General features: G+C 48.0%; 2 protein-coding genes across 2 annotated transcripts in view; both read left to right on the top strand.

Annotated features, from left to right (window-relative positions):
- Window positions 1–22,760, top strand: part of dgkzb (diacylglycerol kinase, zeta b) — a 35,958-nt gene extending 13,198 nt beyond the window's left edge. Inside the window, exons 2-34 of the mRNA XM_037107098.1 lie at window positions 3,825–4,890; window positions 6,027–6,135; window positions 6,609–6,704; window positions 6,783–6,860; window positions 6,945–7,001; window positions 7,160–7,228; window positions 7,311–7,382; window positions 7,733–7,849; window positions 7,982–8,056; window positions 8,539–8,640; window positions 8,904–8,986; window positions 9,618–9,678; window positions 10,321–10,434; window positions 10,619–10,759; window positions 10,844–10,922; window positions 11,938–11,993; window positions 12,194–12,256; window positions 12,893–12,966; window positions 13,318–13,429; window positions 13,656–13,855; window positions 14,188–14,288; window positions 14,599–14,690; window positions 14,861–14,930; window positions 15,003–15,043; window positions 15,530–15,723; window positions 16,430–16,519; window positions 17,186–17,254; window positions 17,351–17,385; window positions 17,604–17,647; window positions 18,239–18,359; window positions 19,455–19,491; window positions 19,581–19,680; window positions 21,083–22,760. Of these exons, the coding sequence (XP_036962993.1) occupies window positions 3,872–4,890; window positions 6,027–6,135; window positions 6,609–6,704; window positions 6,783–6,860; window positions 6,945–7,001; window positions 7,160–7,228; window positions 7,311–7,382; window positions 7,733–7,849; window positions 7,982–8,056; window positions 8,539–8,640; window positions 8,904–8,986; window positions 9,618–9,678; window positions 10,321–10,434; window positions 10,619–10,759; window positions 10,844–10,922; window positions 11,938–11,993; window positions 12,194–12,256; window positions 12,893–12,966; window positions 13,318–13,429; window positions 13,656–13,855; window positions 14,188–14,288; window positions 14,599–14,690; window positions 14,861–14,930; window positions 15,003–15,043; window positions 15,530–15,723; window positions 16,430–16,519; window positions 17,186–17,254; window positions 17,351–17,385; window positions 17,604–17,647; window positions 18,239–18,359; window positions 19,455–19,491; window positions 19,581–19,680; window positions 21,083–21,199 (3,888 nt within the window). The 5' untranslated portion in view covers window positions 3,825–3,871 and the 3' untranslated portion in view covers window positions 21,200–22,760. The remainder of the gene's footprint in view (window positions 1–3,824; window positions 4,891–6,026; window positions 6,136–6,608; window positions 6,705–6,782; window positions 6,861–6,944; window positions 7,002–7,159; window positions 7,229–7,310; window positions 7,383–7,732; window positions 7,850–7,981; window positions 8,057–8,538; window positions 8,641–8,903; window positions 8,987–9,617; window positions 9,679–10,320; window positions 10,435–10,618; window positions 10,760–10,843; window positions 10,923–11,937; window positions 11,994–12,193; window positions 12,257–12,892; window positions 12,967–13,317; window positions 13,430–13,655; window positions 13,856–14,187; window positions 14,289–14,598; window positions 14,691–14,860; window positions 14,931–15,002; window positions 15,044–15,529; window positions 15,724–16,429; window positions 16,520–17,185; window positions 17,255–17,350; window positions 17,386–17,603; window positions 17,648–18,238; window positions 18,360–19,454; window positions 19,492–19,580; window positions 19,681–21,082) is intronic.
- A 2,197-nt stretch (window positions 22,761–24,957) lies between these two features.
- LOC119024127 (basic proline-rich protein-like) overlaps window positions 24,958–27,840 on the top strand; it is a gene marked incomplete at its 5' end in the record, with an annotated part of 116,436 nt that continues 113,553 nt past the window's right edge. The window contains 2 exon segments of the mRNA XM_037106614.1: window positions 24,958–24,981; window positions 24,984–25,014. Of these exon segments, the coding sequence (XP_036962509.1) occupies window positions 24,958–24,981; window positions 24,984–25,014 (55 nt within the window).

The raw sequence follows: 27,840 nt of genomic DNA, 5'->3' as shown, positions 1-27,840 counted from the left end.
GCTTTTCATCAGTCTGCTGCTGTTTGTCAAACTAACATTAGCATCATAATAGGTGAGCAGCCTCAGCCTGTCAGAGGGCCACAGAGACAATAAGGCTGCTGCAGGTGAAGCAGAATGTCACCTGTACTGTCATTAACTCTAGTTTAAAATGAAGTCGTACGATGAAGAAACAAAGAAAACGTGCTCACAAGCTATAAGATGAAAAGCTTCAGTATAAACAATGCTTGAGCTGGCTGTCTCTTTATAATTCTGTACTGTAGTCTCATGTTTGTTCTGAGCACAGATCAGCTGCATCAGTCAAAATCACAACAGACAAATGATATTGTTTTAATTATATGAAGTATGTTTACATTATATGAAGTCAAATATTGAACAGTTATTGTTCACTCTGTGCGCCACCACAAGTTGTTAGTTGCGGGTCCAATAGAAGTCCAGACTTCCTTCCACTTCCGGCCCGACCTGCAGGTGATTTCTATTGATCAGTAAATTGTCAGTGACATTGAATACAGAAGCTACAGAGTGAAGCTCGAGATCATTAAAAGCCATCCTGTCCTCAGATTATTGGGTTTGAATGTGACTTGCTTCGCTGTCGTCGACACTGATGACGTCGACTGCTGGAGAGTGTGACGCGAGAGTCCTGGAGTCGCAGATAAATGGTGTGTCGTTTTCACACTTTGTGTTGCTGCTGTCAGTGTAACCATAGAAACATATAACATGTATGTATATACGTCTGTCAGTGTAAATATAAGAGTGTCTTAGACAAACTGGCGTGTAAATCTGGTGAGACTTTCTGCCACATTGTCAGTTTGTACTGGATATTGAGCAGAAGCCCCGCCCCCTCCGGTTCCAGCTCTACAATATTTAAGTTTGGGAACGACATCACTGACGACACCGTCAGCTATGATGTCTTTTTCAGGACGAAGTTTCATTACTTTGATGACAAACAACGTGTGTGATCGATTATTCGACATTATTTGTCTCCACATCGACGACTCTACATGTGTTTCTCAGAAATAAGGTCATGAGGTCACCAAAAGGGGTGTGGCTTCGGTCCTCTATGGGGACATCAACTTAACATCTCTAAAAATAGCAAAGCCCATCACTGCTGAAAAATTTAACTGAAAGTAAAATGAAGTCGTCACGAGGACAGCCTCATTAACTTTATTATGAGATCAGATGAGAGGGCAGTTCTGGGAATCGTTTCTCACTTTCTTTAAAATTGCAGCATTTTCATTAATTTCCTATAGAATAATGCACAGAGCTCGATGAGAGCGGTACAGTTCAGTGGCTGGTGCTGGTGCTGGTGCTGGTGCTGGTGCTGGTGCTGGTGCGATGAGTGGGTACAAACTGATGCAGATCCAAATAAAAAGCTGCATCTAGTGAATCTGATGACGTATGTGACAGCAGATTGTTCACACGCTACTACTGACAACACTGACTGTCCAAACCTGAACCATCAAAAGCTGCAGTTCATGTCTTAACTCCATCATCTACTATTTACTATTACTGTCTACTCTGCTACTGGAGCATCAAATAATCTGCAGATTAAATATTAAATAATGAAGCGTGATGATGAAAGTGGTTGCTGTAGACTGTGTGTGAACAGATGACGACAGCAGCGTGGTGAAGTGTTGGAGGACTTGTTGCTCAGCGGCAGGTGACCTGCTGATGTTACAGTAAGTTGTTGGACGTCAGCCGGCCTCTGATCAGGCGGTAACCTGATAACTGACTGGCTGCTGCTCAGACAGGTAACGGGTGAAGCTGCACAGGGAAAGTGAGGAAGACATCCTGCAAACAGAGAGGTTTCCCTGCAGAGTGTCACTAAGCTGGAGCTGGAGAGCTGCCCACGTCACATCCTGCAGCTAAGCTCTTGTTATTTGACCCAGTGGTCTAAAATACAGCAGGGATCAGGCTAACCACTGTGTGCTGCAGGGAAACTTTAGTGTTATTCATTAGCAGGAGTGTGCTCATGTTGATGAACGTGTCTGTAAACGAGTTGTTTTTCATCTGCTGGACCGACCCAAAACCCACTGAACAGCCTGAAGACGTTCATTTTCTCTCAAACACGAGCATTTCCTCCATGTATGATATAAACTGAACATCTCTAATTTCTGGACACGTTCAAAAACTCGATCCAGTGGATATTAACTGGCTTACAGCTGTAGGTGAAAGAACTGATCTTGTTGGTGCTGTTGTGCTCGTCACAGGCTAATTACTGGTGTGAGGTTGTTGTTTAGGTGGCGAGCAGGCAGCAGGGAGCTGCTGATTTAATTACTGTTGCTTCCTGTCGCCGTGCTGCTCCCCCTGTGGACAGGAAGCCCCTCCTCCTCTGACTGTTTTATAATTCATGTTTGTGTGGCTGTCAGGTGTGGCAGTGATCAGACACTTGACTAACACCAGTTGTACACCTTTGTGTTAATTCTTTTATTTCTTTACCCTCATGACATGTGTGGGCATGTGTGACACGATCACCTGGTCACCTGCCTCGCTGATCGTCTCATCCACCAAAATACAATGAAATATTCTTAAATGCTTATGGCATATACTGGCACATGCAATTAATTATTCACTAAGCTTGTAATTAATTACATTCATTTTTAATCACTTGACAGTCTGATTAATATCCCCCATCCATTTTTAAGTTTCATTATCTCTGTATTTTTTCCTGGTGAGACATAAACATGCTAACAAATATGTAATATATCATTTAATGGAGAAATAAATGTCTCTTAGTGTTGATGTTGATTTCATCACCTTTGAACTGTGTCGTCACAGTGAGACGTCTTCGCTGTCAGAACTGACTTCTTCTCTGTTTGTCTGTGTTTGTGCTCTGTGAGACCGGCAGTGAGGTGGTCCAGTGGTTCTATAGAGAGCTGAAGTCATGACATCACTTCCTGTCTAGCGTCTGTAACTCTTTCTTTAAAACATGAGACACATCAGCTCCTTCAACACACTTTGAGAAATTAAAATCTTTATGATTTTAACAGACTTAAGCTGTACTTGCTGTGTGTGCACAAATAACAACTATATATGTTATATATACTATATATAATACACCAAATGTCATCGCAGCTTAGGTTTTATTCTCTGCTGTCTGACACCGTGGTCATCTCCGTCCTGCTGCTTTTATTCATAGAAACTTTATGTTACTCCAACTGGTGCAGATTAACCTGCAGGTCTGTGGGATGATGGGTAATGATGTTTGTTAAAGTGAAACATTTTATAAATATGTGGAAAGTAGAATAGTTTGCTGCTTTTCTGTTCCCTGTTTCGACTCTCACATCCGTCTCATTCGTCTTATTTGTTGCAATAATGTTCGATCTCATCTTCACATTTTAACTCTCAGTTTGAGTTTCACTCACAACGTCCTAAAATAGTCTTTTAAATTCAGTTGCCTTTAATTTCCTTTGTGCACTTTGAATCGTCGACACGCTCTGAGGGCTCTTTAAAGATCGCTCGTGTTTCCGTCCTCGCGTGTTGAAGACTTGTGAGAATTGTCCACATCGACTTTAGCGGGAGCTGAATGTCGCTGCCTCGCCACTCGCACATCACAAACATCACATTGATTTTTAGAAATCTGATTGGAAAAGAAGACATACTGTTGGATTTGTACTTGTCAGAATTGTTACAAATGTCATACATGATGTTTTTTCTAACATCTGGAGCAGTCAGACTTTGACTTCAGCTCTCTATAAGTCTGAAAACTAGTTTTAGTTTTGGTTGAATAAAACTGTAGACAGACGAGGATGTTTCTGTTGCTGGTTGTAACATGTAATGTCAGCAGCAGATCTGACTGCACTCTAACAACTTTTTACGCCTGACAGCAAAGAGGAGGAGTATTTCAGAAGTCGACCTCCTCTCTCCATCCAACATGGACACCTTTTTCCGCCGTCACTTTAAGAGGAAGGAAGCTGCTCTGCAGGCTGATGACCAGGTCGCACCTGGCCGCCAGCGGAGGCCCAGCGTGGCTGTCCCGACCAGCAAGGCCCGTCGCAGGTCCAGCGTCGGGCTTCCTTCCTCCAGCCTGACCCAGCGGCGGCGCTCCAGCGTGCAGCTGCCAGGGGGGTTACCCTGTGCAGGAGGGGGGCGTTTGGGTAAGACACCCAAACGCAACAGGTGGGCGGGACACACTCGCAGGCGTTCCAGCACCACCACCCCCAACATGAACCCGAGGTTCGCCGTACGCAGGAAAAAGGTCGGGAAGCTGCGCACCATCGACACCCACCTGCTGGGGCCGTCCATGCTGCTGGCCAGTCTGATCCAGATGGCAGAGGAGGACGAGGACGACGGTGTGGGGGCGGGGCTACTGGACGGAGAACAGCAGGTGGAGATGAGGGGCGGGGCCAACAACAGGAGAATGTTTTCACGTTCCAGCAGCCTCCACTCGGATGGAGACGATGACAGTAGCGACAGTTTCTCCACTGCCAACAACAGCCAATCAGAAGACGATGAGCTATCTGAGGCGGAGCAGCTGGCTGAAGAGGAGGAGGAGGAGGAGGAGGACCCCTCCTGGTCTCCTGATCAGAACATCTGTGCCCCCTCCACCTCCACCGCCCTGGAGGTGATGAGAAAAACTCCCCAGCCCCTGTCAACGTCACGGCCCCTCATCAGGGCCCCTCGCTGCCTCCGCAGGAACTCCTCTCAGGTCATCGTGGCAGACGTTGCTCCCTACAGCCGCTACCGCGCCTCCAGCCAGAGGAAAAGGAGGAAGGTCTCTACCATCTCCAAGGCTGGGAGCCCCTGGCCAGGAAGAGGCCCCCCGCTGCCCAACCGCAAGAACTCAGTCTACTACCTCAACCACCCGGCCTTCTACAGGGGCCCCGGAGCCCTCAGCCCGCTGGGGGCCCACGGCTACAACTCCAACATGGAGAGCTGGAGTGGCTTCTTGCTGTATGTAGTCCCTGACCTCCATGACGGCTCAAATACCAGATTTTGTCTGAATGCTAGTGGTGGCTGGCGTGACTATAGGTTTATTTCACTAAAGAGTCCTTTAAAGGATAAATACACATTTTTTTCAAGTCTTTTTAATTTATACTAAGTAACCAGTGTCCACTCATCCTTAGATTCATGCCCCTCATGAGGTTGTATTTTCCTGTTTCGTTACACAACCCATATGACAAAAGGATGCGTCCAGACATTAGTCAGAGTCCAGTCCTCCAGTGACTGTGGGAAACATCTTCCTAGAACGTCTGAGACTGTCCTGTGACATGCGGCGTATCTGCAGTGAGTGCAGGGATTTAGCCCAAAGATAACTGACGGACAGTTGAACAGTTTCAGAGACCGATGACATCCTGCAGCGTGTAGGAAGCATGAAGCATTCCACATCAATATGAATAAGATAAAACATGTCTGAGATTCTGCTGCAGATGCAAACGTCCTCCATGGAGATGGAGCTCATTAGCAGCTCATGCTAACGATGACATGACTCACTGAGTGTTGCCAAGGTTACTCATTGTGTGTGTGTGTGTGTGTGTGTGTGTGTGTGTGTGTGTGTGTGTGTGTGTGTGTGTGTGTGTGTGTGTGTGTGTGTGTGTGTGTGTGTGTGTGTGTGTGTGTGTGTGTGTGTGTGTGTGTGTGTGTGTGTGTGTGTGTGTGTGTGTGTGTGTGTGTGTTGTCAAATCAGAAAGCCACAAGCTAAAACATACAAAGTGTCCGTCTGGGTCTTTGTCTAATTTCCTAGTGGAGAGCACAAAGAGGGAGATTCAGTTCATTAAAAACATCCAGCAACATAACAACAGATAATTATGGAGGACTGAAACTGCCCAAATCAAAACTGAATAAATAAAAGGCCCAATAATAACTGATGTGCTATCAAATGCACCAAAAATAACAATACAAGCATATTGGCAGGAACCAATTTATAAACCATGACGTAGTTTTAATTTGTGTTTATTCACCTTGTATGGTTTGATTTGATTTTGGAGGCGAGGCTCACAGCAGATAAGAAGGAAGAGAGAAGAATCCTGCGTTGCTGAAAGATGGCGGCCTGTTTTCCTCAAAGCTCTTTTTTCTTCTTGTTCTTTCAGGAAAGCCATCGCCAAGTCGGGTCTGCAGCACGCGGCGGCTCAGCCCGACGTGTCGGCTTCTGCACCGCCGGAGCAGCTGCGGGAGCCCAACAGCAGCGTCGACTGGACTGTGAGTCACTTTCATCATTTGTAAAAAGAAAAACTACTGAAGTTCAGTTACTGCACTTCATTCACACACCTGACACCTGAAGTTCATTCTTGTCTCTTTGAACAAACGTCCTGTGTGACGACATTCAGACTCGGTTCATGTTCTCAGATCTCATCTCTACATTTACAGCGTTAACGATATTTTAATTCTATGATATTTTGAAGTTAATGGTTTGGATTCTGGCTGATGATGAAGGTTCTCAGTGATCTGGTAAGTGTCGGTGCTGTATCGCAGGCAGCTGACCTGTTGGGGTCTGAAGACTTTGTTCTCTTGTTGCACTGCGAGCAAAGTTTGCTGAAACTTACTGCTGTTCTCTTTTTAAAGCAAACATTTAATTAAGCTGATATTTGTATGTTTAGAATCAGGTTTGTAGTATTTCTGTGTTGTATTTTAGTGTTAGACACTCAGCAGTGTTTGACTGTCGTCTGTCGCAGGACAACGCTCTGTTCGGTGACCACATCTGGTTTGAGACCAGCGGCTCTGGAGACTTCTGTTACGTAGGAGAGCAGTACTGCGTTGCTAAATCACTGGTGAGTCACAGCGCCCCCTGTGGTCACTTACACTGTGGAGGAGAGTGGTACTGATTCTGTTGTCATCTTCATCTGCAGCAAAAGTCAGTGGCGAGGAAGAAATGTGCCGGATGTAAGATATCGGTCCACACCATGTGCATGGAGCAGCTGGAGAAGGTGAAGCCTGGAGCAGCTCTGGATTAACTGCTTCACTCGGCCACAGTTTGTTTTCTGTCCTCACGTTCTCTCGTCTGTCTTCAGATTAATTTCAGGTGCAAACCGTCATTTAGGGAACCAGGATCTCGAGCTGTGCGAGAGGTCAGTCTCATTTAAACTGCTGTCATTTCATTTTGTCATGATGTTTATTAACTGCTGTTATCCACAAGATGATCCGGGCAGATTCAGTGTGAAAGGTTCAGAAAACAAACAGCAGCTTTAAAATCATGTCACATTGAGAACGTGTTGTCGTCTTTCAGTCCAACGTTGTGAGACACCACTGGGTCCACAGGAGGCGTCAGACGGGGAAGTGTCGACAGTGTGGGAAGGTGAGCGTCCAGAAACCGCTCAGAGCTTTTTGATTTAAAGGATCAGAGCCTGCGAGCTGACGGAGTCTCTTATCACCAACAGGGATTCCAACAGAAGTTTTCGTTTCACAGCAAAGAGATTGTTGCCATCAGCTGCTCGTGGTGCAAACAGGCGGTGAGTCACACACACGGTTTCATATTTAAACTCCCTGTAGTTCAGTCTGCAGGACACTTCACATCCACTGTGAATCCCTGTGTGCTTGTGTAGTGTTGTGTAATATTTATTTTTTTCTGTATGTATCGTTAATTGTCTTACAATACATATATACTTTATTTTCTTTTAATTTCTTCATACCTTTAGATTTCTGTTGTCACAGTAACATGATCCTGTTTTCTCGCCGGGATCGACAACAAAACTTAGAGTAGAAAGTTTGCTTCTTTATTTCAGTGTCAACAACACAGTAACACAAAGTCAAACCGACACGTTGTCTTTCTTTATGAGGTCACTTCCTGTTTGTGTTTCAGTATCACAACAAGGTGACGTGCTTCATGCTGCAGCAGATCGAGGAGTGCTGCTCGCTGGGAGCTCACGCTGCCGTCATCATCCCGCCCACCTGGATCATCAGGGTCCGCAGAACACAGGTACACACACACACACACACACACACACACACACACACACACACACACACACACACACACACACACACACACACACACACACACACACACACAAAATCACTGGTGCTGATGTGTTTGTCTTCCTGTCTGCAGACATCTTTAAAGTCCAGTAAAAAGAAGAAAAGGACGTCACTGAAATGCAACAAGTCAAGCAAAAAGGGAGCCGAGGTGAGGAAGTGACGGCGGTGCTGAGAGGCCCGGTTCTGTTCTGCTGTGTGGATTACTGTCTCGCCACAGATTACAGTAATGAACTCTGTCTTACTGAAGACGAAGGTCAATATCAGTGTTAGACCTTCACATGACGTTTCTCTTGTAAGGAGAAACATCACACGTTAGCATTGCAATTCAAGTAAAATGTTATTTTGCTGTGTTAATTCATAAATAATCTATTACTAATTCTGTCTGTCTGTAAATATTTCACTACCTTTCTCAGTTTATTGCCACTAAAAACAAAACAAGTTACTTTTTCTCAGGTGAGACTGTAAATAACTTTTTAATGGCAGTAATCTTTTTATGTCACAAGTTGGTGTGAAAAGTAAAGCTACCAGCATCATATTTACAGTCTTTTAAATATATATTTGTTCATATTTACTGAAGGAGAGTCGTCCTTCCTGCTCTGTCTCTCAGTCTCTGCTCTGCTCTGTCTTCAGCTGCAGGATGGCCGCTGGAAGCCGTTCCTGGTGAAGCCTCTTCCCTCTCAGCTCATGAAGCCTCTGCTGGTGTTTGTGAACCCAAAGAGTGGCGGAAACCAGGTAGTTCAATGTTCGCAGGGCAGAACTGGTCCCTGCGGTGTCCGTTTAGTTCATGTCCTCAGGCTTTAACATCTACGCTCCTCCTCCAGGATGTGAGTCGAGAGGAGCTGATCGCCATATTGATACACCCAATAAATCATTCAGAGCACTGAAGCAATAACCTTCACAAGGTCACTGAGCAGCAGTGTGTCGATGCTTCACTCGGTCTTTGTTGTGTTGCTCACTCAGTTTGTACTGTTGTGTTATTTGTGTTTCACTTTCAGGGAGCGAAGATCATCCAGTCGTTCATGTGGTACCTGAACCCTCGGCAGGTGTTCGACCTGACAAAGGGAGGACCCAGAGAGGGGTAAGACCAGCCGCACCGACGCAGAGTTAGTTTGTATCTGTGTGAGGACGGATCAGCGAGGAGACGTCGGGCCGACCGTCACTGACGTCTGACTGCAGCTCCGCAGTACAAGTCTGAGATAAACCTTCCAAACTCTTTCTGTCTTTAATCTGCCATGGATCTTTTCTTCTTGTTGTCTCCATAATTTCCACTTTCTTTAAATTGATTGGACTAAATTATTCCATCAAATTAAAAAAACATTCCTGACATAACATGCAGTTAAATCTGCGCGTCATGCTAGACTGTAGGTACAACATCGATTCAACACAGAAGCATGAATCAAGCTGCAGCCATAGTCCCCCCAGTCCTCCCAGTCCTCCCAGTCCCCCCAGTCCCCCCAGTCCTCCCAGTCCTCCCAGTCCTCCCAGTCCTCCCAGTCCTCCCAGTCCACCCAGTCCCCCCAGTCCTCCCAGTCCCCCCAGTCCTCCCAGTCCACCCAGTCCCCCCAGTCCTCCCAGTCCACCCAGTCCACCCAGTCCCCCCAGTCCTCCCAGTCCTCCCAGTCCTCCCAGAGTCTCGTAGCTCTGCAGGTCTGGAGGATTGATGTCTGTCTCGGTGTGACTCTGAACATGCTTTACTTTGTTTCCTGCAGGTTGGAGCTGTATGCCAAAGTGCCCAACCTGAGGATCCTGGCCTGTGGGGGAGACGGGACAGTGAGTCCAACACTGTTCACCACATGAGAGGGAGGGTCTCACATAACACCTGAAGTATTGCCTAACACTGTTTACTGCTATTCAAAAGACTAACATTAGTTTACCCTTTACAACCTGGAAGTGAAACTCAGCGCTCAGCTTGGTCCCTGTTCACACCTGAACACCTGAACACCTGAACACCTGCTCTCAGTCCATCAGTTCACAGCTGCTCTGTATGAAACATCTCTGAGACAAACAGACTCCATGTTTCTACTCAAAGACAGAAAGAAGTTCATGTAGAACATTTCCTGAATGAACAAGAAGGTCCAAATAATGCAGAATGAGTCAGAGACAGTTTCACAGAGTTTATAAAGTGTCTCCAACTCAACAACTCACTAAACTGACACATTTGTTAAGGGAGTCTGGTGCTGGAGTGTTTCTTGTTTGATGGTTGGATCACCAACATGTTGTTTACATCACAGTGAAGCTGCTGAAGATCAGACGCTGTGTGTTCGTCCTCCTTCTATACTCACGTTTCCATTAAAGCCACAAGCAGACAAAATGTTTCGGTCTATTTTAAATAGACGCTGTGACAGTGATGCATGTTTATGGTGTGTGTGTGTGTGTGTGTGTGTGTGTGTGTGTGTGTGTGTGTGTGTTCAGGTGGGCTGGATCCTGTCAGTGTTGGACCAGCTGAAGCTCCGCCCTCAGCCCCCCGTGGCCATCCTTCCTCTCGGGACCGGTAACGACCTGGCCCGGACTCTGAACTGGGGCGGGGTGAGTTCTGCTCGTCAGTCTGCAGGTGGAGGCAGGACATGATTTGTCAAAGATAACGTGATGACTTTGTGTCATGTAACGTTAAAGCAACATTATGTAGGATTCATATTTTCTGTGATTTGACGTCCCAGAGCGCCACCGCAGCCGTCAGTAGATGATAATGTGTCGTCCTCTCTCCTCTCAGGGCTACACTGATGAACCCATCACAAAGATCCTCTCTCATGTCGAGGACGGAAACATTGTCCAGCTGGACCGATGGAACCTGAACGTGGAGGCGAACCCCGAGGCCCGACCGGAGGACAGGGACGAACACCAGACGGACAAGGTGTCTCATTTATCGCTGCCTCAGTTGATTCACGGGGTCTTTAAACCTTCAGCCCTTCTGACCGCCTGATTTCTGCTGTTTCAGCTCCCCATCGACGTCTTCAACAATTACTTCAGTCTGGGCTTCGATGCTCACGTCACACTCGGCTTCCATGAATCCAGAGGTGAGTCCCAGATCCATCAGCACTACACTGTCAGAGATTTAAAAAAGACATGTTGTAGTGACTTATCTTTCTCTCTCCGGTCGTGTGTTTTGTGCTGGTGGATGTAACGATATCTATCCATCTTAGAGTTGATGGATCTGATGAGATGAATCAGTTCTACCATCGCTGTGTGTGAACAGCAGAGGGTGCAGTCGGACTGCTCCAGAACACTCGTTCTCATAAGACCCGACTCTTCTCTACTGGTCCTCTTAAAGCTTGACCTGAGACTCTGAACTGGTTATCTGCAGAAAGCAGGCCGGCTGTCTGCAGGGAGCTGTTCTCTAATTGTAAATAGTCCTTTTAGTGAAAACTACTTTTTACACGTGTGTAGGTTTTGGCAGGCTACTTTAATTTTACTAAAGAAGGAAAGCAGTTTGAAAGTAAAATCAAAGTGTAATCAAGAAGTAAATACTGTAAACATCTCAGTCCAGATAGAATAGATTCCATACAAACTCACAATATAAGATCATAGTTTAAAAATACTACACATGAGTGTCTCACAGAGAGAGAGAGCTGTGCTACTGTCCACCACCCAGTGCTCGTGGCTCGGTCAGGACGTCCTCCCTCCTCTCTCTGAACCACGAGACATCATCATCACAGTCAGACGTTTAGTGTCTGGACCTCATACTGAAATACATCTTTCTGTGGCACCAACTGGGAAAAGTGAGTTTGCAGGGGACGACCCAGTTATCTTCAGTGATCATATTTACTCTATTCTTATCTGCATCCTCTCCTCTGCTGCTCAGTGACCTGATTACTCAACAGGGATCAATAAAAATGTAATCTAATCTAATTAGAGCCTTGTATAATGAACCTGAGAAACCAGATGATGGATGGAAATGTAAGTGAGCTAAATTTACCCTGACCACAGCGTGTCCGCTTCCTCCTGGCAGTAAGTGGGTTTTTATTCAGGTCACTTACAGCTTTAATGGAAAGAAGTTCTGAAGCAGCCGTGTTTGTCTGTTTGTGTCCTCAGAGGCGAACCCCGAGAAGTTTAACAGCCGCTTCAGGAATAAGATGTTCTATGCAGGGGTGAGTGTGTCCTCGCTGCTCTGGTCTGTTAACTCGCGTCACACATTAGAGTGTTTGTAATGTTTCTGTGTGTGTGTGTGCGTGCGCGTGTGTGTGTGTGTGTGTGTGTGTGCGTGCGTGTGTGTGTGCGTGCGCGTGTGTGCGTGTGTGTGTGTGTGTGCGTGCGTGTGTGTGTGTGCGCACGTGTGTGTGTGTTTCAGACAGCCTTCTCAGATTTCCTGAGCGGGAGTTCCAAAGACCTCGCCAAGCACATCAGAGTGGTGGTGAGTAAAGATGGACAGAAACAAATTCACAGTCGCTGCGACGAGCCGACCGTGAACACACACCACATACAGCTGTCACGATGTCAGCGACATGATTATCATCAGACAGAACGAATTAATTAAAACTTTCATTAATGAAAATCGCAAACCATCAAATCCGTCTTTATCGTGTGTTTACTGTGTGTGTTCAGATGTGTTGGGAGGAGGACAGTCTGGAACCATCGCCTCACTTTAAAGCATCATTTGGGAAAAAAGGTTTTTTGATTAACAATCTGAGCTGCTTCTCTCTTCCAACACGTTAACGCAGCACCGCTACACTCGTACACTTGAACTGTCCTGCAGTATGAAGTCAGAGAGGAGTCTGAGTCAGGCGTCTTCGTCACTTGTGTCATGCAGGTTGCATTACACAATGTGAGTTACGCAACTTACGTACTTACCTTCACCAGGCTTCATCTGGTCTGAACCGTCCTGTGTTCTTACAGAAGGAACATGAATTAACATGGATACAAGGAAAAATTACAACCATCTATTATTTGTTTTATAGAATGTAATTTAAATCAATATTCGCTGGCCCTGCTGCTGCCTCTGTGTTCATGTATGAAGTCCTGAGCCGGTCTGTGTCTCCTCCCTCCTCAGTGTGACGGGACGGACCTGACGGCCAAAGTCCAGGACATGAAGCTGCAGTGTCTGCTGTTCCTCAACATCCCCAGGTACGCAGAACTACACACTCACACAGCAAGACTTCATCTGTGCAAAGTGATGAAGGAATGTTTAGTCTATTAAAGGAACAGTTCAGCTCCTGATGATATAAAGTCCTCTCTTCCTCCTGCTGGTGATGATATAAAGTCAGGTGAGGTGTTGTAGTCCACAGAACAGTTCTGGAGCTTCACGGTAAAACAGAGTTGCAGCGTTCTGCTGAACAACTGAAGCAGCTGAGACTTGATTTAAAACATCAGATGTCTCCATACTGTGATCAGTCTGCAGGGGGTGAAGGAGAAAGTGACTGACTGAATTTTCCTCTTTGCTTTAAACTGCTTTGCATTTTCCTGTGTTTGCTGCAGGTACTGTGCCGGCACCATGCCCTGGGGTCACCCCAGTGAGCATCAGGACTTTGAACCTCAGCGTCACGACGACGGCTGCATCGAGGTCATCGGCTTCACCATGACGTCTCTGGTGAGCTGTCAGCTGTAGACCAGCCAATGAAACAAATGAATATTGCTCCCAAATGTTTAATATTTTCCGTCTCCTTTGATTTCCAATAATTGGTTTCAACCCCTAATTGGTATCAGCATTGGCGACATTATTTGGTATCGGATGAAAACCCAATTTTGCGGTACCAGCCTGCCATCGTCCAACACCACGGCAGCTCTGCCACTGACCGGTGGTTGTTTGTGTCCAGGCCACGCTGCAGGTGGGTGGTCACGGCGAGCGGCTCCATCAGTGTAAGGAAGTCACCCTCACCACCTTCAAGTCCATCCCCATGCAGGTGGACGGGGAGCCCTGCAAGCTGGCACCGTCTGTCATCCACATCAGCCTGAGGAGCCAGGCCAACATGGTGCAGAAGGCCAAGAGGAGGATCTCCATGCCCCACCTCAACGAGTACACACACACCTGCACCACACACACACCTGCACCACAGTACACACACACCTGCACCACACACACACCTACACCACAGTACACACACACCTACACCACACACACACCTGCACCACAGTACACACACACCTGCACCACACACACACCTGCACCACAGTACACACACACCTGCACCACACACACACCTGCACCACACCACACACACACCTACACCACAGTACACACACACCTACACCACACACACACCTACACCACAGTACAGATATACTGATTACGTTGAGCTCACAGTATAACATTTGTGTTTGTGTGCGTGTGTGTGTGTGTGTGTGCAGTCAGCAGCCTGTCCCTGAGAAGCTGCAGATCCGAGTGAACCGGATCAGCATGGCGGCGTACGAGTCTCTGCACTACGACAAGGACCAGCTGAAGGAGGCCTGTGAGTCAGCAGAGGGTTCAGCTGCAGCTTGTTCGGTTAAACTGTCCTGGAGGAACATGGACGCTTTTCATCTGATCTGAGACATGAGTAGTCGATTCTGTGAAGAGTTTCACAGTCTGGTTCATTTAATTTTCTGTAACTAAGCAACCGACCACAGTACACAATCTGTTTCCTGTTTACACCGGCGTGCACATGGCGTGCACGTGTCTATAATAATACACGTTTACATTTGGACTCTTGTTTTTTAACTCGGAGACTTGAACTTTAAAGATTCAGTGATGTGACGTTGACGTGTCGTCCGTGTCTGCAGCGATGCCGCTGGGCGTGATCACCGTCCCTGGAGACAGCGACCTGGAGACCTGCCGCCTGCTCATCGAGCGCCTGCACGACAGCCTGGACCAGGTACAGCTCAGCTGACAACACTGCAGAGTAAAAGTACTCTGTTACACTTGAAAGTGTCATGAGCTACTTTGCAGCAGAGACGTGTATCAGGGTGATTTAGGGATTATTCATGAATCTGATGATGTCAGAGGTCAAACAGAGTTGACCCTGATGAAACTCTTCTGTTTCAGGACTGTGACGAGATGAAGGGAGAGTGTCTGTCCTCGCAGAAGTTGTCCATGAAGTGGTGTTTCCTCGACTGTAAGTCCAAACCGATGCTCAGCTTCTCAGCACCGAGTCACAGAGTTCTGACGGCTCCGTTCTGTTTTTCAGGTACAACTGCAGATCGTTTCTACAGGATCGACCGGGCTCAGGTGAGACCATGCATCACAGAAACATATTTATTTTCATAAACTGATTTAATTTAGCAATTAATGTTTTTGATGAATTAACAGGAGAAAGACACTAATGTAAACTGACAGGATTCTTTAGAGAATGTTTTCTGACACTCACATAAAGTTGAAAACCATGTTTATGTAAATATTCTATGTATTTAACAAAATCTAAATTGAATAATAAAAAAAGGAAAATTGCCTCAATATTATTCAGTGAACTATTTTCCAGTAAGTAATTAATAAAAACCTAAATACCTAATAATTTCTTTCAGGTCGAAACTTTTATCACACAATATTTTTAAGTTTTGATGATTAAATCATTTACTTTACAAAACGTCAGAAGTTGTAAATACTGTAACAAAATTCTTCTATATTTTAATTCAGAATCATAATCCTGTCGATCAATAAACACATCAGCGTATTGATAGATGACAGGTGTCTCCTGACATCCTCCTTCTCTTCCAGGAGCACCTGAACTACGTGACGGAGATCTCCCAGGAGGAGCTCTACATCCTGGACCCGGAGCTTGTTGTCAAGGAGACGGTGGGCACCTCTCCCGGCATGCCGGACCTGGTGGACTCTGAGGAGCACCAGGACCAGCAGAGACAGTTCACCTTCCCCTGCTCCCCGTCCTCCCCCACCTCCTCAACCTCAACCAGGTGAGACGACAGGACGTCTGCTGAAATCAGAAATGTGTGTTTGAACAATAATGAAGCCGACACTGAAGCTCCGCCTGCAGTTCCTCTGACGGCCACCAGAGGCTCCACCAGCGACTCAGTTCCAGAAGAGTCCATGTTAAAATGTCTGTCAGCAGAAATCAACTTGTTCACAGCTGCTTCCTGTAGATCATTGATCCCTTCATCACAGCTTTATACAGCTCACTGCTTTAAATCATATCACATGGTGTTGGTGCTGTTGGACCCTTCTGGAGGACTTTAATTCAATTCAAATTTTAAAGTTTAAAAAGTGGATTTATCTTCACCGTCGCTGCCAGATGGCGCCACAGAGGAGCTGACATCAGCATCCACAGGGACGCACTGAAGTCCTCCGTGTCGCTCGTCGCTCGCAGTCTCTCGCTGATACACAACAATGAGTTTTTCTTCAAACTCACACAAATTACATGAAGTGAAATTAACTTCTCCATATGTGTGAACACTGACAGCTTGTTAGCATTAGCTAGCTTGGCAGCTTCCATCTCAGAGGGCTTGTTTACCTAATCAGGATGCTTCAGCTCCACCCATGCTCCACCTCTTTGTCCATTTTTGGTTGGCAGGGAGTTAGGAGGCCGGCACCGCCCACTGTGAGCGTCATCCTGTTAGAGACCCGAGTGTGACGTCACACTCGGTGTGTGTGTCTGTGTTTCAGGGTTAGAGACTTTCAGAGGAAGAGGATCTCCAGTGACAGTTCAGTGGCTGATGCTTTATCTCAGAGCTCCTCCAAGACCGCCCTCTGCAGGTAGACAGACTCACACACACACACACACACACACACACACACACACACACACACACACACACCTGGTCTGCATGTTGAAGTGTCCTTGGGCAAGATACTCTGTTAAGTCTTAATAAACACTTTAATAATAAACATTTTAATAATAAAAGCTTTGATAATAAAACGTTACAAGTAAACAAGTTACTTTATTTAATTTAATTGGTCAGATCTCACAAAAGGAGCTTCATCTCATCATCCCTTCAGTCACATGCTGATAGAAACTGTACATGTATGTGTACATACGTGTGTTCACACTCGGGACCTTGGCGTCCACACAGTGTTTGTTCAGGCAGAGACGTGCTGAGAGCAGAAACGCTGCGTCTGGTCTCCATGACAACAGTCGCTGTATGATGGATCCTCCGTAGTTTCAAATCTGTTTTATGTGACATCCGGACATGAGAGCGAGGAGGAAGTGGGAGACAATATTAATGCAGAGGCCACGAGATCAGCAGCTGTGTGCTGCGCCTCCTCTCTGGGCTGCTGCTGCAGACGTTGCTACTCATTGGGAATAAGTGAGCTCTGAAACACTTTGTGGACACCAGGCCTTCACACTGTAGTGCTGCTGGTACCATGAGCTGCTAGTGAGCCTGTCACTGTCATGTTGTCCTCACTGTCTGTCGTCTGAAGGAGAGGAGCAAAGATCATCAATGTCCATCGCTCAAACACAACACTCGCTGATTTCAGACCCATCATTAGGTAGGACACATTCTGTGTGTGTGTGTGTGTGTGTGTGTGTGTGTGTGTGTGTGTGTTAATGGTTCATATCTAACAGGTTGTTTGTCTCTCTGACAGTCCGTCCCGTGCTACCTCACACAACCCTGAAAAAGGTAACGTTTGTTCTGTTGAATAACAAGTTTTACAGATTTCTTCAAGTATTTAAATAGATTCAGCTGAAAGTCTTTACAGGGGTTTAGATTGACCCATTAAACTTTAATGTCTCTAAATGATTTCCATCAAACAATCTGAAAAATGAAAATCGATCTTGATCTGGTGATACGTTTGGTTCTGATCGACACAGGGTTGAACTGTATTTTCTGTCTTTCAGATGCAGAGCTGATCGACTGCATCCGGACTGAAGACCTGACCAGAGTGAGTGGATTTGTTCTGTTTGTTCTGTCTCCTCTCCTGAACCGTCTTGTTATGGATCTGTTGACCCGTTTTCTACGTGTGATAAATGATTCTGTCTCCTGTTTTATGATCTGCTGGAATAAAAAACCTCTTTAAGTTCCTTCATTTTGTTTCCATCTGTGAAAACATGAACATTTTTATTTCCACACATTAAAAAAACAAAAGGAATCTGCTGGGAATAATTTCTGATGAGAGGAAAAAATGCTCATGCTCTTAAAAAAGATTAATAAGTAATAAATGAAAGTTTGTTCTCCTAAAAATTTCTGAACTGAGGAAAAGAAATAAAATCTTTGTCTTGATGTTTTTACATATGGAAGAAAATGAGGAAGTTATGAATATTATCCTGATAAAACATTTTTTCCCACAGATCACAAGTCATAAACGCAGCAGGAAATAGTTGAGATCAGACTCAGTTGTCTCTCAGGGCTTCTGCATCTTGTGCTTCACTGGATGCCCAGATGGTTCTGGGCAGCTGGACTGAAGGTTTCAGAACTTGAGCTCTGTGTATTTGATGAAACTGAAGTGAAAGTTCAGTTTTTCTGTGTTGTGCAGCTGATGGAGCTCCACCAGCAGGCGGCCAACATCCTGCTGCAGGACGCCGCCGGCTGCACGCTGCTGCATCACGCTGTGGAGGTCGGCAGCAAAGAGATCCTCAAATACCTCATCGACAATGGTGAGAGGCTTTTCATCTCCTTCATAAATGCTCAGTGTGTTGGAGGTCTGGTGACAGTCAGGACAGTCAGGACTCGTGTGTCTGGGCTCATTATCCTGCTGCAGGATGAATCGTTCTCCACAAAGATGAACCCAGACGGTGGAGCCTGTATCTGAAGGGTGGAGGAGCTTCTCCTCCGTCAGGGTGGAGTCTCTTCCTCCTCCAGGATTCACCGCTTCAGCTGTGTGTTGTTGTGGTTTAGAAGCTGCAGCTCGTCCTCTGAGAGCTTCTTCTGACAGGACGACTGTTTCATCAAGTGTGTTGTCATGAAAACTGAACATCTGTCTCATTACACTTTTCAAACTCTCAGTGAAGTTGCTGAGCAGCACGGTGTCTTACTGATGTCTCCACTGGGGGGCGCCAACACACACACACACACACACACACAGTGGCTGTAAGACGCCTGTATGAAGAGCTGACGGTCGAAACGAGTGGCTGTGTTTCCAGTTTTAATGTCTAATGTTCAGTCGTCTGTCATCTTCAGTGTTTGTGTGGAGACCAGACACACTTCAACACTCCAACACTGACTTCACAAACAGTCAGTGTTGAAGTGTTTGTGTTTGTCTGGATGATGTCTGACAGTTTGCTTTAACAGTAAAACTCAACATGGAGTTTGGTTCATGTGTGACTCTCCTGCAGAAAGACTTTCCCACAATGCACCTGTGCATTAATGATGTGTAAATGGCAGTTTTGAGCTGTTGGTCCTTCGTTCGCTGCTCGCGCTCTTCACATGTTTGTTCCCTCCTGACGAGCAGCCTGTGAATGCAGCTCTGTTCACTGGTGTGTTGGACTGCGGAGCAGCAGGTGAACTCTGACGTCCCATTAATCACCTCAGCAGTGATGGATTACTTTCTGCTGTGTGTGTTTGTGTGTGTGAGACACGTTTGAAACACATTATGTTTCTGTAAAAGTTCCTCTGAACTGTAATAATGAAATTAACGCTGAGTAGAAGAAGTTATTTATCAGACGTGTGTTTGTTTGTGATGAATGTGAAGATGAACTTTGGTTTGAAATGTTTTTTTTTTTTGAAGCGTTTTGTTTCTGTGTTTCCTTCAGTGCCCACAGCTCACCTGGACGTGACGGAGAGAGAGACGTGAGTCGTGTTTCTGTCCTTTTCTAATCTCATTTATCAAACTGCATCTTGCATTTTAATTTCAATGTGTTGTTCATGTTGTTGTTCAGAGGAGAGACGGCGCTCCATAAAGCCGCCTCCTCCTGTCAGAGGAGTATCTGTCACTACCTGGTGGAGGCCGGGGCGTCGCTCATGAAGACTGACCTGCAGGTAAACAACACTCACCTGTAACACACACACACACACACACACACACACACACACACAGGTGCTGAAGAACACAAACTGTGCTGTGAATTTTAATAGTTACAATATTAACGAGGTAATAACACAAACTGTTCTCCATCACTGAATAAACAAGCTGTTGTCACATGAAGTCCCAGAACACTGTCTGAGGCTGGAGAGGTGGCAGGGTCCGCCACATATAAACAAAGTAAAAGAGTATAAACTGTGTCGTCCTTCAAGGTCAGTTTGTTTATTCAGTTTGATTCCGATTAAAATGTCTTTCCAAAAACTACATAGTGCAGCTTTAATTGATTTATTTACATTTTTATTTCTGTATTTCTGTCCGGTGATGAAATGAATGAATAAAACAGGAAAGAAAATAGACGGACATGGCGTCACAGGAGGAACTGTGACTGTTATTACGACCTTTGGTGCAGTTAAAGACATAATTCACTTTTACATTTTGGCACTTTAGCATGCTAACGTTAGCTGATCGTCAGTGATCAGTGCAGCTGAGGCTGACTGTCTCTCATTCTCTTCATCTGTTTCTGGATGTTGGTCCTCGCTGATCCTGACGTGATTCAGTCGGTGTTTTCAGTCAGAGAACGTGCTGCTGCTGACTGACACTTCCTGCTGCATGAGGCGGTTTGGTGAGTCGTTCTCAGGCACAGTGACGGCCACCAGCCTGAGCTGTCCCACCGCACTTTAAATGGATCTCCAGCAGTATTTGACCCACTTCTATAAAGTGATTAATGTTGTGTGTCATTGAGAAACGAAGCGCCGCAGGATCCCCGGCCTCGCTCCGACACACACAAAGGCCGTGGCTCACGGTTGTCATGGTGAAGCCAGTGGTAACAGGAAGCAGCCCATAATCTGAGGGGGTTTTCTCCTCTCCAGCGAATGAAAAGAGTTCATGTGTTAGTTAGTGTGTGAAGTGTTGGTGTGAAGCCAAGATCCTCCGCAGGGTTACAGAGGAGCTGAGAGGCTCCACTTCTGTTCATTTATCAAAGAATCTATCCGTCTATTGATCCGTCTGCCTGTTAATGTGTCTGAACTGATCAAAGATCATCACTGAAAGAAGACGCTCCACACTGTAACGTTTACTGTGCAGCCAGCAGTTCTGTAGCTCAGCAGAGTGAGACCTCTGCTCTGACCTGCCCCCCCCCTCTGCATTCTGCAGCTAAATATTAATCCATAACAGATCAATAAGTGAAAGTGATTAGTTGTTTTGAAAAGGACCTTCAGGATTTGGATGAGGCAGCTTGTGGAAACTAAGATATGTGTGTGTCATTCAGGTGAATAAAGATCAGATCAGACTGTTGCCAATTAACATGATCAGGAAACAACTGGAGCCTGAATCCTGTTTGACTCCATGTTTGCGTTTCAGGGCGAGACGCCCAAACAGCGCGCTGAGAAGGCCAACGACCAGGAACTGGCTGAATATCTGGAGAACCGTCAGCATTACCAGATGATCCAGAGAGAAGACCAGGAGACAGCAGTCTGAAGGTCGCTCTGTCCAAAACATCTGTCTGTCTTAAAGTCCTTCAGTTTTTTACCCCCAGCATCTACAGGCAGGGTGAAGTGTGACGAGACTGGACCTGTAGAACTGATCGACATGGCGGCTGTTTTCCTCCAGTGATCTGATGCTCACAGCAGCTAAGTTCAGGCTTTAGATGGTTTAATCTCATCGCTTCCTGATCAGCAGCTGAAACCAGATGAAGAGCAGAAGTTTGTATCTGTTTGGTAACACATTAGCTCACATTAGCATTCTGCCACCTGCTGGCTAACATCGCCATTGGATTACAACCCAGTGTGTTTCCCTTCCAGGTTTAAATGAATGTGTCAGAGAAGTGTGTTGTTAGTTTAGAGTTCATTTCTGATTTTCCTTTTGCATCATTTAACACTATCAGACTGTAACATCAGCTAGGAAGTGGCTGAATGCTAACGTTAGCTGCTGTCTAACAGATAATCAAATCTGTGGTTCCACTGAGAAATATGACCCGACGTCACTCCAGACGTGTGTCGTCCCTTCAGCTGCTGATTATTCAGGAAGCAGTGAAACAATAACAACATTTATACTTTAAACCTGGAACACTGCAGAGCGCGACATCAGGAAAATGGCCGCCGTGTAACATATGAGCTAGCTCCTCTTCCCTGCTGTGAGGCCAGCAGGCCGTTAGACACATGGACATTATTTCACCAGTTTTCCCGCCTGCTGTAACTGACCACAGATGATGCTTTGTTTTGGATTCGTTCGGTCTGTCGTTGCCTGAACGCGCTGCTGTCCAAACTACAGAACAGAAAACTGGACACTGAAGTGAATTCAAACTCGTCTGTTCAGACCACAAAGACTGTCAGATCTCCTCCAAACTGAGTTTTCAATGAGGCTTCTATCAACTACACATTAGCGCTCTGACCTCCGTGTTCAAGACAACGATGTGTGTACAGAACGTGCTGTTGACGTGAAACGACAGCTGCTCTGAGCGAACACTGACTGTATTCATCCGTCTGCAGCTGAACATGATGGAACTACTAGATGCTTTCGCCATATCGGATAGAACGGCTGCAAAAACGTGTCTTTTTCAAGCTTATAGTGACGTTTTGGATGTATTTGTTTACTCAACAGAAATAAGTGTTTGTTCAGACTTTGCATATTTAACTTAGACACAGAAGAATTGAGCTATTTATGGTTTATTTGTAGAGATAAAACACATTTTGCTTGTGATCAAACACAGGGAGGCCAGTGGTTCACTGACCGCTTCAGTTTTAGATAATTAGTCAACTTATGAGATTTCTTTGGTCTGTTACATAACTGTAAAGCAAACGGCTGCCAGCAGGACGCTTTCGTTGTGATGTGTATCTACTGTGTACATAGCTGAGACGCCCAGTAGACTGAAACTGAAGCTGAAGCCAGATTCTGCCCAAGCAGGCCAGTCTGTGTTAAAGGAACAGTTCACCCAGAAATACAAACATGGTCCTCCTCTCCTCCTCCTGAGGATGTAAAGTCCTCCTCTCCTCCTTCTGATGATGTAAAGTCCTCCTCTCATCCTCCTGATGATATAAAGTCCTCCTCTCCTCCTCCTGATGATATAAAGTCCTCCTCTCCTCCTCCTGAGGATATAAAGTCCTCCTCTCCTCCTCCTGAGGATATAAAGTCCTCCTCTCCTCCTCCTGAGGATGTAAAGTCCTCCTCCCCTCCTCCTGAGGATGTAAAGTCCTCCTCTCCTCCTTCTGATGATGTAAAGTCCTCCTCTCATCCTCCTGATGATATAAAGTCCTCCTCTCCTCCTCCTGATGATATAAAGTCCTCCTCTCCTCCTTCTGATGATATAAAGTCCTCCTCTCCTCCTCCTGAGGATATAAAGTCCTCCTCTCCTCCTCCTGAGGATATAAAGTCCTCCTCTCCTCCTCCTGATGATGTAAAGTCCTCCTCTCCTCCTCCTGAGGATATAAAGTCCTCCTCTCCTCCTCCTGAGGATGTAAAGTCCTCCTCTCCTCCTCCTGATGATGTAAAGTCCTCCTCTCCTCCTTCTGATGATGTAAAGTCCTCCTCTCCTCCTCCTGAGGATGTAAAGTCCTCCTCTCCTCCTCCTGATGATATAAAGTCCTCCTCTCCTCCTCCTGATGATATAAAGTCCTCCTCTCCTCCTCCTGATGATATAAAGTCCTCCTCTCCTCCTCCTGATGATATAAAGTCCTCCTCTCCTCCTCCTGATGATGTAAAGTCCTCCTCTTTATATCATCAGGAGGAGGAGAGGTTGAGGGAGTTTATATTTCTGGGTGAACTGTTCCTTTAATGATAATAGCGTAACTGTCAGAGTGTCATTATACTGTATGATATGTAACTGTTTGGTTTTATCATTTCTGAGTGACGACCTGCAATAAAGCACGTCAGTTCCAGCTTTCTGTGATGACAGTGAAGTTATTGACAGTTCGATCAGGCGCTGAAACAATCAGAAGGTAATATTGATAACTGATTGTTATAAATGATGTTACAGGATATGCAGGTTGTCTCCATCTGTCTAAACTTCATTTCAACACTGCTGTGGTATGAACAACGACCACAGAGCGTTCTGCTCAGATCAGGAGTGTAGTGTGTCGGAGGTTCTGTGGGTTCTGGACCGTGTGATGGTGAGACGGCTGCTTCAGTTCTCTCACTGTTACAGCGGTGAGATTTATGAAGCTGCAACTTAAATTAGACATTTTAGAATAGACACCTTGTGTTGATGCTGCTCAGCCGCATTATAACATCTATGAGAATAAAAATATAAAAATATATGCTAAGAGAAATATGTAATATTCTGTGAGTTAACCGAACACAGAGATGAGTTCTGTTCAGTCCAGTCAGAATCAGAAAGTTCTCCAGCTCTGGGTTCATTTCATCATGACAGACGAGCCGTTTGATAGATCGTCATCAGACAAACCAGCAGGTGAGTGTTACCTGTGTGTCGCTGTGTTCTGACCCGCAGGTAGAGAGAGCTGATCACCAGAGAGCAGCAGGAGGAGTCGTGAAGGGGGGCAGGGAGGCCTGCCTCCTCCTCCTCCTCCTCCTCCTCTCTGCCTCCTCCTCCCTGCCTCCTCCTCCTCCTCCCTGCCTCCTCCTCCCTGCCTCCTCCTCCTCCTCCCTGCCTCCTCCTCCCTGCCTCCTCCTCCTCCTCCCTGCCTCCTACTCCTCTCTGCCTCCTCCTCTCTGCCTCCTCCTCCTCCTCCCTGCCTCCTCCTCCTCCTCCCTGCCTCCTCCTCCTCTCTGCCTCCTCCTCTCTGCCTCCTCCTCCTCCTCCTCCCTGCCTCCTCCTCCTCTCTGCCTCTTCCTCCTCCTCCCTGCCTCCTCCTCCTCCTCCCTGCCTCCTCCTCCTCCTCCTCCCTGCCTCCTCCTCCTCTCTGCCTCCTCCTCCCTGCCTCCTCCTCCTCTCTGCCTCCTCCTCCTCTCTGCCTCCTCCTCCTCCTCCTCCCTGCCTCCTCCTCCTCCTCCTCTCAGCCTCTTCCTCCTCCTCCCTGCCTCCTCCTCCTCCTCCTCCCTGCCTCCTCCTCCTCCTCTCTGCCTCCTCCTCCCTGCCTCCTCCTCCTCTCTGCCTGCCTCCTCCTCCTCCTCCCTGCCTCCTCCTCCCAGCCTCCTCCTCCTCCTCCCTGCCTCCTCCTCCACGCTGCCTCCTCCTCTCTGCCTCCTCCTCCTCTCTGCCTCTTCCTCCTCCTCCCTGCCACCTCCTCCTCCTCCCTGCCTCCTCTCCTCCTCCTCCCTGCCTCTCCTCCTCTCTGCCTCCTCCTCCCTGCCCTCCTCCTCCTCCCTGCCTCCTCCTCCCTCGCCTCCTCCTCCTCCTCTCCTCCTCCATCCTCCTCCTCCCTGCCTCCTCCTCCTCCTCTCTGCCTCCTTCCTCCTCCTCCTGCCTCCTCCTCCTCTGCCTCTCTCCCTGCCTCCTCCTCCTCCTCTCTGCCTCTCCTCCTCCTCCCTGCCTCCTCCTCCTCCTCCTGCCTCCCTCCTCCTGCCTCCTCCTCCCTGCCTCCTCCTCCTCCACTCTTCCTCCTCCTCTCCTGCCTCCTCCTCCTCCCTCTCTCCTCCTCCTCTCCTCCTCCTCCTGCCTCCTCCTCCTCCTCTCTGCCTCCTCCTCTCTGCCTCCTCCTCCTCTCTGCCATCCTCCTCCCTGCCTCCTCTCCTCTCTCTGCCTCCTCCTCCCTGCCTCCTCTCTCCTGCCTCCTCCTCCTCCTCCCTGCCTCCTCCTCCCTGCCTCCTCCTCCAACACTCATCCTCCTCCTCCCTGCCTCCTCCCTCTGCTCCTCCTCCCTGCCTCCTCCTCCTCCTCCTGCCTCCTCCTCTCTCCTCCTCCTCCCTGCCTCCTCCTCCTCCTCCCTGCCTCCTCCTCCCTGCCTCCTCCTCCTCCTCCCTGCCTCCTACTCCTCTCTGCCTCCTCCTCGCTGCCTCCTCCTCCTCCTCCCTGCCTCCTCCTCCTCCCTGCCTCCTACTCCTCTCTGCCTCCTCCTCCCTGCCTCCTCCTCCTCTCTGCCTCCTCCTCCCTGCCTCCTCCTCCTCTCTGCCTCCTCCTCCCTGCCTCCTCCTCCTCCTCCCTGCCTCCTCCTCCTCCCTGCCTCCTCCTCCCCCTCTCGGCCTCCTCCTCCTCCTCCCTGCCTCCTCCTCCTCCTCTCTGCCTCCTCCTCCCTGCCTCCTCCTCCCTGCCTCCTCCCTGCCTCCTCCTCTCTGCCTCCTCCTCCCTGCCTCCTCCTCCTCCTCTCTGCCTCCTCCTCCCTGCCTCCTCCTCCATGCCTCCTCCTCCTCCCTGCCTCCTCCTCCCTGCCTCCTCCTCCTCTCTGCCTCCTCCTCCCTGCCTCCTCCTCCCTGCCTCCTCCTCCTCACTGCCTCCTCCTCCCTCCCACCTCCTCCTCTCTGCCTCTTCCTCCTCCTCTCTGCCTCCTCCTCCGTGCCTCCTCCTCCCCGCCTCGGCCCTGTCTCCGCCTCCTCCTCCCTGCCTCCTCCTCCCTGCCTCCTCCTCCCTGCCTCCTCCTCCTCCCTGCCTCCTCCTCTCTGCCTCCTCCTCCTCCCTGCCTCCTCCTCCTCCTCCCTGCCTCCTCCTCCTCTCTGCCTCCTCCTCCCTGCCTCCTCCTCCTCCTCTCTGCCTCCTCCTCCCTGCCTCCTCCTCCCTGCCTCCTCCTCCTCCTCCCTGCCTCCTCCTCCTCTCTGCCTCCTCCTCCTCCTCCCTGCCTCCTCCTCCCTGCCTCCTCCTCCTCCTCCCTGCCTCCTCCTCCTCCTCCCTGCCTCCTCCTCCCTGCCTCCTCCTCCTCCTCCCTGCCTCCTACTCCTCTCTGCCTCCTCCTCCCTGCCTCCTCCTCCTCCTCCCTGCCTCCTACTGCTCTCTGCCTCCTCCTCCCTGCCTCCTCCTCCTCTCTGCCTCCTCCTCCTCCTCCCTGCCTCCTCCTCCTCCTCCCTGCCTCCTACTCCTCTCTGCCTCCTCCTCCCTGCCTCCTCCTCCTCCCTGCCTCCTCCTCCTCCCTGCCTCCTCCTCCTCCTCCCTGCCTCCTCCTCCCTGCCTCCTCCTCCCTGCCTCCTCCTCCCTGCCTCCTCCTCCCCCTCTCTGCCTCCTCCTCCCTGCCTCCTCCTCTCTGCCTCCTCCTCCTCCTCTCTGCCTCCCCCTCTCTGCCTCCTCCTCCTCCTCTCTGCCTCCTCCTCCCTGCCTCCTCCTCCCTGCCTCCTCCTCCCCCTCTCTGCCTCCTCCTCCCTGCCTCCTCCTCTCTGCCTCCTCCTCCCTGCCTCCTCCTCTCTGCCTCCTCCTCCCCCTCTCTGCTCCCAGCTGCAGTAACAATGGCCTCCACGCATGACTGAGCCATCAGACTTTTTTCTCGGCTGGTTGTTTGTCTCTGAGAGGAGAACAGAGCCGAGGACACGGACCTGATGCAGAACTCATCAGAACCTGCTGAAGTGAAATCCTTCCACATGTGAACACAAGCAGCCGCCAGGTTCTGATCACATGACAGAATATAGTCTGGATGAGTTGGGCTGTAAATCAGCTGATAAGCAGAGGCAATGTTCAATATTTACATTTGGATCCGGCGCCGAGCCGTAATGAGGAACACGAGGCAGACGGGCCTGTGGAGGTGAACTCTGGGTGGAGGATGCTGTATGAGACGCTGCCTGCCAGACACTCGGGTCCACAGGAGCGATTCTGGACGGGGAGGTTGTTCTGGTTCCATCAACAGGAACTTCCTCCTGCTCCTCTAATCTAGTAGTAAAAGTAATACAGTGGAATGAACTCTGACTGAACTCAGATGGAGGCCGTGTCTCGGCCCGGAACGACTCCGTCATTATGTGGTGTCGACCCAGATAAAAGAGATGGGTCCAAAAAACAATTCTCACTGTCTTTAACGTTGTGAGAAGATTCTCAGGAAGCCATGAAGAGATCGTCGGCATCGTGATGTTGTTACTTCAGCGTCTTCTGATCCGTTTTTACATAAATATTTTAATCCATTTGACGGGCACAAGTACATACAAAGAGAAATAAGGACTTCTTTCCAAAAACAACAGCCACTTATCTCCCCCCACACTCCTACACAATCCTGTTACTGATCAGAACACGTGAGAAATAATACACATCCCTCCTTTTTACCGTTAGCAGAAAAACAAATAAATAAGTTCACAGAAAATGCCAACATACAGAGAAG

Source organism: Acanthopagrus latus, chromosome 8 (genome assembly GCF_904848185.1).
Source record: "Acanthopagrus latus isolate v.2019 chromosome 8, fAcaLat1.1, whole genome shotgun sequence".
NCBI classification, from domain to species: Eukaryota; Metazoa; Chordata; class Actinopteri; order Spariformes; family Sparidae; genus Acanthopagrus; species Acanthopagrus latus.
Note: the sequence above shows the minus strand (reverse complement) of the source record. Positions and strands in the feature narration are given on the sequence as shown.